This window comes from Erythranthe guttata, chromosome 14 (genome assembly GCF_056151865.1).
Source record: "Erythranthe guttata isolate IM_541 chromosome 14, IM_541, whole genome shotgun sequence".
Lineage (NCBI taxonomy): Eukaryota > Viridiplantae > Streptophyta > Magnoliopsida > Lamiales > Phrymaceae > Erythranthe > Erythranthe guttata.
In genome coordinates, this window is record NC_142546.1 from 17,840,837 (window position 1) to 17,853,536 (window position 12,700).

Consider the following 12,700-nt stretch of genomic DNA (forward strand, 5'->3'; position numbering starts at 1 on the left):
TCTTTTTCTTTTTTTAAATAATTTAATTAACAACTCTTATTATGTATATTATATATAAAATAAATTGAATTAATGATTTTCGAAGACATCTTCTTAATTGGGATGGGACCACCTGGATTCAGACTTGACGGTAACTAAATGCCCATGCTTGGCTGACTCGTGGATTAACCGAGTGACATGAACGAGTCAACGGCTCAAACTCGCGACCCATTCGTATAGCATTGACGAATCATGTAACAACCTTGAATTTTATTTAAGAAAAAAAAAAAAAAAAAAACAGAGAGAGAGTTTAAATGTAATTATAGTTTGAAGAAATGCTTTTAATATTTTAGAATTTAAACTATAGGCGATCAAGTAATAACTTTATGTAAAAGTCACTAACTTATTTCTCCAGGTGGTGTTTGCAAAAGCTTATCTAAAGTATAAGTTTGTGATTGAGAGTTAAGTTGATATTAAATGCTTAATTTTAAAAGTTCCGATGTTGATACATGGTACTTTTAAAGTTATGCTTAAAGCAGCTTATTTTAAGAGAAGAAAAAATAAAAGTATATTTTTCAAACACCTAAAAATAAATTATATGTAGAAAAAAGTTAATAATCTATTTTTAAAAGCTTTTCCTAACACCACCTTAAGCATCGTGAAATCTTACGGTGGACAATTTCACTCTCTTTCACTTTCAATGTCTCACGGCCCGCGCTTAATCAAAAGGATTAAGGTGTTGTTTGCAAAAGCTTATTTAAAAGCAAAAGTTATGGATTGTGTGTTAAGTTCATTTTAAGTGCTTATTTCTAAAAGTTTTGGGTGTTTGCAGATTTACTGGAAAACTAACTTAAATAGAAAAAGCAGGGTCATGAGTGCTTAATAAATTATAGATTAAAACTGTTTATTTTAAGAGAAGCAAAAGCAAAAGTTGTTTTTGCAAATACCTAAAAACAAATTATGTGAGGAAAAAAAAACTCATTATCTATTTCTAAAAGTTTTTGCAAACACCACCTAAGTGTTAAATGATTTTTTTATGGTCATACACAATGAGAAATAAATAGGCCGCATATTAATTTTGTTAAGTGCAAGGTCAAAGTAAAATTTTCAATGTAGATGAACTATAATACCACTACTGTTAAAAACTAAAATAAAAATCGGTGCAATACAATAAACTAAAAAACTACAAAATCGCAAGACCAAGTTTTCATCTAACCATATTCCAAGATCCACAAAAATCTTTAAGGGTAAGTATGGAGTCAAAAGACATCAAAATGATATTTTTTTACTGTGGTAGCACCCACAGATATATACATTTATATGTTTTATTAGCTAGGTTATCACTTTAGAAAAAAAAATTGTGCACGCACGATTCGACATTTACATGTCGAATTGTATCCCCAAAACTCGACATTACCGAGTTTTGGGAAATAAGTTTATTTCGACATCTAAGCGTCGAATTTTGAGGGCAAAATAGGACATCTTAATGTCAAGTTTTTTAGGCAAAATCTGATATGTAAATGTTGAATCGCATCTGCGCGGATTTTTTTTCAAAAACGATAACCCAGCTAATAAAACACATAAATACATACCTCCGTGGATTATTCCATCTTAGAATCTTCCATTTTGATATGTTTTAACTCGATACTTGCCATTTTTGTAAGGTTTGTTGAGTTTTAAGGGTTTTGAATGTTCTGGTTTTGTGAATTTATGGAAGAGGAAGGAGAAAGATTTTTGTGGGTCTTAGAAGATGGGGAAAGATAAAAATTTGGTTTTGTGGTTTTGCGATTAAAATTTTGTGATTGCTTAGTTTATGGCATTGCATTAATTTGGTTTTTTTTATTGAAGGAAGGAGCGGCATTATAGTATTTGTACATAGATTTATTTTGGCCTTACACTTAATGGAACTAGTACTGTCAGTAGCCGCGTCCAAATAAATAATGGACAATTATATGGGGCTCTTTGAGGAAACCCCCTCATTACTTCTTTTAATAGAGAGAGGCCCAAAATATTTCTGTTCATTTGAGAAAAGCCCACACCCATTTTCAGTCATTATGTTTTCCAGCTTTGTCCCCACCTGCCACATCATCACTGTGTCATGCGCTCTGCGTTTGTTTTTTTCCGTTTTTTTCCGTCTTTTCTGTATCAGTTTCCTTAATCGACTATGAAGCATAGTCGATTAGCCTTAATCGACTATGCTTCATAGTCGATTAAGGAAATTCTTTAATTTTTTATTTTATTTTTATTTTTTTCTTTTCTATATCAGGTATATTAATCGACTATGATGAAGCATAGTCGATTAAGAATCTGCTACTAAACATAACAAATCACAATTGCAAAAAAAATGCAAAAATCAACTATATTTTACAAAATACAAAAACTATACAAACATTGTAATTGATTTATACAATTGGAATCAATAAATGAAAAATTCAAAAATAAAATAAAAATGGGAGTTGATTGACCTTAATCGACTACCAGAGCATAGTCGATTAACTTAATCGACTATTGAAAAATGTACATAGTCGATTAAGGTTCCAGCCTGCGCGAATTTCTCTACCCACGCCGTTATCCGCCCGATCCACCAAAAAACCCTAAATCTACCTCCCCATCGTCACCACAACCCCGCCACACCACTCTTTGTCAACCATAGTGGGAGTTATATCTCCCAGTCTCCCAGTTTCAAGAACTGAAATCTTCCATTAACGACTATACTGAAAAACACCATTAAAATATAACTAGCAGGAAAGAGAGAAAAGAGAACACAGAGAAGAGAGAAGATGAAGAATCTGGAAATTCATACTTTGTTCCCAATAAACTATAGCCTTGTCAAAATCAACAGAAAATTCTTATAGATCTACTCACACTCATGACATATTTGCAGAAATTAATCTCAAAACAAATTGGGTGTTGTGTTTTTCTCTCTTAATTTGTTACGCGATTTATTGTAAGAAAAAATAAAAATAAAAAAAAAGATATTAATGTGTATACGGCTTCAATCCTATTGATGATATGAGTGACGACCTTTTCTATTTGTACAAAGAAGAAGAAGAGGAAAAGGAGGGGAGAGAGGGAGAGTACAATAGAGAAGAAGAAGGTGAGGAAAAAAGAGTGAGAAAGAGTGTACAATGAAAATAAGAATATAAGGAAAATGAGGAGAGAGAGAGAAAAAAAAAGAGGAAAAATGAGGAGAGAGAAATAAGAAATGTACGTAGAGAATAAGAGGAGGAAAAATGAGGAGAGATTGGAAAATTAAGGATAATTTTGGAATTATGAAGATATCATTATTAGATGAGGAGGTTTTCTCTAATTATTTTTTGGATGAGGTGTTTCCTTAACTACTTTTCATAGATGAGGGGGTTATTACTAATTTTCCCATATTATATATATTATAAATAAGCAAATAGAATATTGCAAGGGAAAGCTATTATGAAGAGTGGATTTTCTAGACGAAAGAAAATGGTTGGTTAAGAAATTTTATAAACAAACGAGAATTCAGAGGTGTACATTTCCTTTAGTCAATGCCTCTATTTGTACATAAATCTACATTAGCATTTGTCATGCTATAGAATTCATGTCTTGACGCGTTTCACAAGATAAGCATATACTATTTGACGAAGACCTTTATTTGCTTCTTTTTTTTTTTTTTTCTTTTTTTGCTGAAACGTCTACATTGTTTTGGAAATATACAAACAAGTCCCTATTCAACTAAAGTAGTCCTTATCAAAGAGAATCATATTGATTTTGTTTAAATTTTATGTTTAATAAGCAGTATTTATTGCGTTTTGTCTTTTTTATGTTTTCTTTCTTCTAGATTTCCTAAATGCTCTATATCTAAAAATAACTATCAATTTATCATTCAAATACAAAAGGGACCAAATGAAAAGCGAAGCAATAATCCTCGTCAAAGCGAGTAACAGCAGCAAAATATAAGGCAACAACAATAATAATAATCCATTACCATCACTAAAAACAAAAGTTACAAATAAAAACAGAAATTCACATTCGCTTCCTCAGCCCATCCAATTTTTCTCTCAACGTCGTTCCATTCTCGTTTCTCGCATATAATCCGAGCCTTCACCAACTGATTCGAATTCGTGTTTTCTTTAAAACTTCTGCTAAAGAGAATGGTAAGGCACGTAGCCCAACGCCCCGGTCAGATTGTTTACTACATCACTGCACCTCGTGAGTAAATTGAGTAGCTCTTGTGAAATGTCATTTGTAGCAAGAGGAATATTAATTGGAATCTTTTGGAACTGATGATGATGCGGATGAATTTGACGATGACTAGTCGTAGTATTAGGCAAAGTAGGAGCATTAAACTTTGGCAAATTCTTACTACTCAAATCCATTGAATGTGTTGTATAAGAAGCAGAAGCAGAAGTAGTAGAAGAAGAAGAATCGGCCTCGGCAAAACTAGAAACTTGTTCGGTTTTACTACTTTTATCCCCACCCAAAATAAACTTTACACGAGGAGTATTACCTCTACCATTGCCATTACCACCTTCTTCACCACCAATAGGCTTCTTCAAGCACGACTTTAACTGCAACGACTGCTGACCTGGCGGCGGCGGCGGCAGCTGCTGCGTAGCGATTTTGGCAGGCGGTGTTCTTTGGTCAACATCTTCCTTTTGAACCTTGACCGGTGGTGGTTCTGATTCAGCCGCTTCGGCTTCAGAGTCCCTTAAGTAGCACTTCACATTTCTGCTTCCGAATAAATTGCTACTCCCTCGAGCGAATCTGAGAGCTTCTTCTGCGTCGGCTTTGTAGTGGTAAACCAGACGGCATGCATACGTTTTCCAATACACTCGAGTAGACGCGTGATCCAACGGCCCAAAACGAGCGAATCTCGCCCTCAGCTCTGCGCCAGATGGAAGTGATGCACCAGATGGAAACTTCATCATTAGCATAGTCGGACTAAGCTGCTCCCTTTTGCCAGATGCACCAGATGGAAACTTTTTTACTGGTTTTGGCAATGATGGAAGATTTTTTTTCTCTGCAATTTCCTTCACTTTTCCTTCACTGGGCTTCTGGGGCTTCGTCTTATTCACATCCGATAATTTCGATTCGCTCATTATTATTTTCTTCTTCTTTTTAACGTCTTCTGAAACTACGAGCCTCTTCCTTTTGTTACTAGTATCTTCCGAGCCATCGATCTGCTGCTTCTTTTTCTTGATTGCTTCCGGACGATCGGACGGACCACGTTTCTTACCACCTCTGGTCGGATCATCGAGCCGTTTCATAAGCTTAACGGTTGACTTTTCATTCGTTTTGTCAACACCATCACGCAAATTAGAGGCAGGTAATTTAGTCAACTGGGCTTCACCTGTCTCATTCTCAGGTGGCGGGGATGAAACCAAGCTCTTCTGATACACAAGAGAACGGTATTTCAAGAAAACCAGTTGGGCATTTGCTGCACACTTTCTCTCCGCTCCATGAAAGGGATTGAGTGAAAGAGCTCTCAGGTCTCTAACTAGCTTCGTAAGCTCTGATTTGCCAAAGTCAACTCCTTGATTATCGAGCTGGTTATTAGCAGCAGTAAGGGGAACAACAGGTAGTGAAACTTTATCAACTTCTGCTTTATTGTCACTGTTAGCAAACGGTAACTGCACAGTTTCGGCATTGGCTTCACTTGTTACTTCTTTCTTTCTCTTCTTCTCAGGTTCGTCAGTGCTTATTTCTTTCTTTCTCTTCTTCTTCTTCGCAGCCATTGTTGCATTATCAGCACCCAATTCCCCACCGGTAGACCGCATATGTGCCTTGGCCTTTTTAATTCCACCTCCAACAAATTTCTTGGGACCTTCAGAAGGTTTGATATGACTGACCGATACAGAAGTCTGCTGCGTTTGACCTTTTATTTGGGAGTCAATTGGTGGCAGTCCGGATAATCCGGAACCATCTATTAAAAGCGGATCAGCAGAGGGACCTACTTGGCCTGAACTTTTTTTCTTGGTCTTCGTCTTAATTGGTTCTTCTCGTCGTTTGAATAGATACTTATCCTTCTGCGCTTGCTCCTTTGATTTAGCAGGTTTTGCAGAGCTAGTCTTCTTATTAAGGGGTTCAGCAATCACCAGTCGGCCACTCAAAGGAGCTACATAACATAAAAGAATAAAGAAGATGAGAAAACAACGAAAATGTAGAAAATCAGGTCAGATATATTGAAGAAAAAATGCAGAATATTGAAGAAAAAATGCAGATCACGGCAAAGTTGAAATGAGATGAGATTTCATTTAAATACCAAATATTTAGCAAACTAAGAGCCCACAAATTCAACAGTCTTGATCTGCTGAACAAGAAAACCAAAAACTTGGTGCAAACTTGAATCTCAGCAATTATCTAGAGTAAATCACAATGGCAAGCAACATCGGCAGAGAGAGAAACTTCATCAAATAAATCTACAACAAGAATGCTGAGTGAGAGTCGAATAGCAATTGATTCCTCAAATCATTAGCACATTTTTCACAGGTTCGTCATAGGGGAAGCAGACAATATTAGTGAAATGTGTAAACTTTCTCCAGCACAGTTCTTGCATGCTAGTTACTAAAAGAATTGCTGAAAAGGGAGTCTGGAGCCCTATCCAGTAGCAAGATTAAAAGGACTAGTCCATGAACATTGTTCTAAATTTTCTGTATAACAAACAATATAGCTAATAAGCTGAAATGGAGGGCAACTAAGGTTTTTTAGAGAAATTTCCCCTATAAAAAATGTGCCCCCCAGCGACATTTATAGAAGCCAACTAAAAGACAAGATCAACAGCACCTATACTCACAACTCACATATTTCGTCCTATTCCTTTGTAGATAATCTAAAAATCAAGACAAGTCTAAATGGATGGTAGAACTCATCCACTATGGATCAATAAAGTCAGCATTGACCTTCTAAATTATAATTCTGACCAGCATTAATGATATAGTTGATCTACAACAAATTATGTTGTAATGAGCATGAGATATGGTGGTGTGTTATTTGTGTGCAATAAACCGTTCGATCACAAGTTCCTGACTTTATATAATCGGGTTCATCTTCTCAAGTCTAAATCATTACATACAAATCATCTGCACTGCTTTACATTGATCAGTTCTCCGGCAGTACAAAGCTGAAAGATCATTATTACAGGACTTCGAATGACTTATTTCCTTTAAATATTTCATTCAATGTGGAAATGGTGTATTGAGCTTACCAGTATCTACAGTTGTAACAAACATTATTATTAGAATTATTAATGCTTCAACTCCTAGTGCATGAATCATTACTAATCATTTTAGTATTAGTTCTCTTCACATTATAGCTCCATCGGACTATAGTACCCTTCTAATTATGTGTCCTTGCTCTTCATCAAAAAATAGCAAATTTTAAGTGGCAAGGAAAAAGCATCACAAGGAAAATTACTGTTCGTCCTTCTCGACCCTCATACAAATAAGTTGAAAATGCTTGGTTTCCCCCCCACATTTCAAAACTATAGGCTATCAGCTTGTTGACTATAGTATTATCAGCTTACATGTCAAATTTTAAGTTACTTTCTAGATCCACAAAGAAAATTAAAAAATATATATCTTATAAAGCAACTTATGACACTTTTTCAGAACTTTAACCAGTATACCGTTAACCGATTAAGCCAATTCATGAACAAACCATCCCTTTGAAGGAACATTTCAGATAATAAACAAAGATAAAGGGACTCATAAATGTGTTTAAACCCCAAATTGGTCATCCAGTTGCAATAATAAGCTCACAAAATACGGATTCTGACATTCCGTGAGACCCTATGTTTAGCATTAACTTGATCTTTTTTATATAACTGATTGTATGTTCAGAAAATTAGATAATTACATAAAATGATAAAAATTAGAAAAATTAGAGAATATCCCAAAATGGAAGATCGGTCATGTCAAGCACATCTCCGAAAAGTCTGTTTCAATAGAAGGATGAATGAATATTGTAAAAACAGGTTACACTTTTTGGTTGCTTTCCAGAACTAGCTAACAATAGAGGTGAGGTGGTGGAATCATAAATGTACTAGATCACTAATTTGACATGATATTTGTATTCGAGTAAATAGAAAATATATTTTAATTTTACAGCAATAAACCAACAAAATTCAACTAGAACTGAATCTCCCTTTCATAACATCTTGTTTCTTTTTCTTCGAGCATTATCCTGGCAAACAAACACACCCTGGGACGGAGTTTTGAAATAGCCAAAATCTACATATCTGAACATCATCAACACAGGGTTGTACCAGTTCTCTAATTTGTTTATGTCTGATTGGTGAAAAAAAAAGTATGCACTGTCTAAGTTTGACATGTTGACTTAAAATTAGTACAAAATTGTCTACTCTTTATATATTAGGTTTCACTGGGATGGCTTTCTTTCTCAGTACAATGGATACTCTATTTTTTAACCAAATACCTCATGGTGACCTCAATGGGATATCTCTATTATGTTTTGTGCCTAATTGATTTACTTTGACTACACCATAAATTCCATATTTCCTCAATAGCATGTCCATAGTTATTTTCATCCCAAACCTTTAAAAGTTGTTATGCTATATTTTAAACTTTAGATAACCACATAAATCGAAGAGTTATATGTCATTAGAGAAGCATCTTGTTAACCAAACTTTACAACTGGTACTTCTCTCTTCACTTTATTCTAACTCTTGAATTTTCTTTCCACTCAGCAACCAATATGATACAACTCGACCAGTATTATAGTATCCTCTCCTCTATAATGAGATTAATGTTCCTTTCTTGACTCTGTATCATCTTGCCAACAAATAATTATCAATCAAAACCTTAACTGTAGAAATTAGGCTCATTAAAAAAGTACTCAAATTGAGTTTTGAGAGCAATACAATGCTATCGTGTTCAGCAATATGATAATATCTTGTCCCAAACAATATCAAGCGAATTAATTTCCATTTTTGCTGCTTTACATGCTCGTTGAAACATAAATAAGGCTCCACAAGAAATTCGAACGATAAGCAGACTGTGTGTGGTGCATTACTTATCTATTCTTTACACTGCAAGTAAGAGAAGTTGCACAAGAGTTTCACATCATCCGCATTTTTCCGGTTATCTCATTGAAAATCAATATAACCTGTTAACGCGTTGAAGAAGCTATGGGACTACTATATTCAACTGCTCTAGGGAGTGACTTGGAATGTTACACTTGTGTGAACTCATTTAATTACATAGCTGTCTAGTTGAATACATAAGATTACTATAAAGAACAAGAGAACTCGACATCGTCCATTGAAGGAGCATGTCCCGACTCATTAACCTAAATCCATTACACATTCTAACAGTCTACCTCTTATTTTCGCATGTTTCATAATTTTTTGGTAAAAAATGCACGTCCTATTTGATGCAATTTATATTCCTATATTCAATTATAAAAGGGGTTACTATTTTCCTTGTTAAGGCAAACAAGATTTTTAACGTGGCTGTTCGTGTTTTATAATGCGATATAAGAATTTCTTTTGGTGTAAAATAAAAAAACTATGATGTTCTATTCTAGTCTTCAATGAATGCATTATTTTGCAAATAGTATGAAGTAAATGAAATTCTTTCACACTTGTTTGTGTACTTTGAAAAGAAATAAAGATGCTAGCACAAAGCACTGGTCCACTCGATGTACACTTTCCTATGCCCCTCTATCACAGCAAATGCTTCGTATGCATATTAGCTTGTGTCTGGTATAACATTTCTAACACCATAAATAGATAGACAGCTTAGTATGTTCTGTGCATACTTGCAACCTGATTAAGGCAAACGGAAATTGAGACTATCTCCCATTCAAAATTAACCTCAGCAAATATTTTCGTAAAAAGTGATTCAGTCCACAAAAAAAAAACCAACTGGTAAATAAAACATGCCATGAGACAAGGACCAACTTTTGGTCGAAGCTAATATCAACAAATACAATGGTCGAGTTCAGCCAACATATATGCACAGACATTTAAAGCCTAAAATAATTCCCAATGGTACAGATAGATCAAACAAGTACCTAGCTTAAGATTATTGTGCATAGACAATCTCAATTATGCAATATTATAAAGCAAAAAACTTCTCTCGACTTTATTGGAATTACTTCATCTCCACAATATCTATTATCATAAAATAATACAAATAGCCAAATATAGATTTCATCAGAACAAAATATCAAACCCCACAAAGGTTGCAACATTAGACTTAGGTACAGCCTTCTAAGCATTAAGCCATGTAACATACATCAGCAGCTTTTCCAATACCATTGTGTCCACAATGTAATATACGACAATTTGAACAGGAAGCAAAGCAAATAAAACAAACTAAGTTCCTTGTATAACTTCTCATACCGCAGCAGTCACGTTTAGGAACATGTCTCCAACAGGAATCCTTTTATTTATTTCCTTTCTTGTGGTTGGAGTAAGTTATTCTACGACTTTATTTGCCATGGAATCGGGTAGGTCATTTAATTTGGGGATCTTTCAAACTGTTTTCAAGACAACTAATGACAAATTAGAGTAACTAGAGGTAAATTAACTTCTCAACCAAAAGGCAAGGCAAAGCTCACTCCCAATCAATTATTAAATTTCTCTAGTACAACAATGCTACCTTATCAACTGTGTAACGTGTCTTGCTCGTATGGTGTTACTGAAGCCAGCTTAATTAAAATATGTAGAGGCAATATTTAGCAGGAAAAATCAAAAATCACAAGACATTAAAAAATGATGGGTACAGAGATATTTCATACTGCATAGTACCAAAAAAAACTGCAGAAAATAAGTTCTCAGATGCATTCCAAATATAATAAAGAAAAATACCTTTAGATGGATCCATTGCCATTGGTGCAGTGGGCCGAGGAGGGCGCTCTGGTGCAGTTCCAAAAGCCTGTGCATATGTGTCATCAAACTCCTCGAACATTGCCTTCCTGCACGCCAAAACACTGGCCTTGTTCTTGATAAAGTCAATGGCGAACTCCTTGTCGTTCATGGATGTCAATGCCAATCGTTTGACAAAAGAAAGCATCTCTCTAGGCCGAAAACTCTCTCTCGCTTTATTTATCTGATTCAACGAGTAAACACCGGGCTCGTAAGCCCCCACATCCACGACAAAGTAGTCCTTGACATTCGACGGCCAGAAATTGAACTCGTTTCTACAGCGGCAGGCAAGCCCCAAGCTCCGTCTTCTTGACAACTCATCCACAGCTTCCTCCACCGCAATTGTGAAAGCCCGCGAAGAAGTCTGCGAGGACTTCTCCGCAAAATTCACTTCAAACGGAACCACCTCGGACAGGTCGAACCACCCATAGCTACTGTCCCCGAAGAACGCCACCAAGACATGACCCTCGCGCTTGCTTCTCCGAACAGTGGGAGATGCAAACGCCTCATTGTAAATGATTCCAGGCCACCATGGGTGCGATTTCACCTTACCCCAAACCATATCCCCAATTTGGTACCCATACCCAACAGCATCAGCCACTCCTTTAGCTGCAAACCGATCAAACTCTGATAAAATGGAATCGTAATCCTCCGACGCATAATTTACCTCCTTATCCTCGGAATTGCTCATTGTTTACCGGAGCGCCGCTGTAGCGGCCGGAGCGGGATTAGCGGAACCGGAGCGGAGGCCACCGCGACAAAGTTCCGGCATATAGCGGCTGCTGTGGCGTGTTCTGAAACCTAATAGAAGCGATTTATCAGCCGGAACGGAAATGTATGCGGCTGAAGCGTACCGCGGCGGCGATTAATCGGACGGAACGGGATAGAATCGGTGCTTCTGGCGGTGTTCGTGGTGTGACTGTGTTCTTCGTCGCGGCGGAAATGGGATTAGGGCTGGTGGAAGCCGACAATTTTATATTTGTTCTGATTTCACTTTAGTTTTAAAATGTTTCAACTTAGTCCCTAGATTTTATGAAATCTATTAAAATAAAGAGATATGTTCAAAACTTACTCTTTAACCACTAAATTGGAATTTTCTACATCTTTTCACCTTTTACAAATTTGAGGGGATTATTATAATATTGATATAACATTATTTTGTTCATTGTAATATTATTTTATAAATTATTATATTACAATTTCAATATTAGTAATTTTAGGGCTGGGCATGGGTCAATTTTATCCGTCCAACCAATCCAATTTTTTTAGTCGATATTTTTTTTTTTTGTCGGGCAGGGAATTTAATCAATCCATTTATAAATAGGTTGGTCGGTGGTTTTAAGTTTAGTCGGTTGATCGAGTAATATCGACCAACCGACTTTTTTAATAATAAAAATTATTATAAATATTTAATTGTAACTTTTTAATTTTCTTAATGTTAAAAAAATATATAAAATAGGGGTCATTAGCAATAAACCCCTCATATAGATAATAAATGGTGATATGTTCACCCCTTCAATCTTTTTTTTTGATAGCCCCCTAGAATTTGTATTCCCAATTGTACCCTTATGTCAATTAGGATAATTTGAGTTAATTAGTCTCAATTATTCCTTTTTTCTCTCTTTCCATAACAATAATCTAATTCCTAAAAATCTCCTTCCAAATTCCTAAAAAATTTGCTACCAAATCAAAAATAATAATTTTTTTATTTTTTTATTTATTATTATTTTCGGATTTTTTAGCCATTTTTCATTTATTTTTATTTTTTAATATTTTTTTTAATAAAAAAAATTAATTTTTTTTAAATTATTTTTAAACAAAAAATTGAAATTTTTTTTCTTGACAGATTTACAACTC

The 12,700-nt window shown here is 35.2% G+C and overlaps 1 protein-coding gene across 1 annotated transcript; it reads right to left on the minus strand.

The window, feature by feature from the left end:
* Positions 1 to 3,803: 3,803 nt before the first annotated feature.
* Positions 3,804 to 11,867, minus strand: LOC105967358 (PWWP domain-containing protein 1). The gene is made up of 2 exons (XM_012991959.2): positions 10,787 to 11,867; positions 3,804 to 6,070 (listed from the first exon to the last, which is right to left on the minus strand). The coding sequence occupies exons 1-2, from the start codon at positions 11,532 to 11,534 to the stop codon at positions 4,098 to 4,100; spliced, it is 2,721 nt and encodes a 906-aa protein (XP_012847413.2). The 5' UTR covers positions 11,535 to 11,867; the 3' UTR covers positions 3,804 to 4,097.
* Between the last annotated feature and the right edge of the window lie 833 nt (positions 11,868 to 12,700).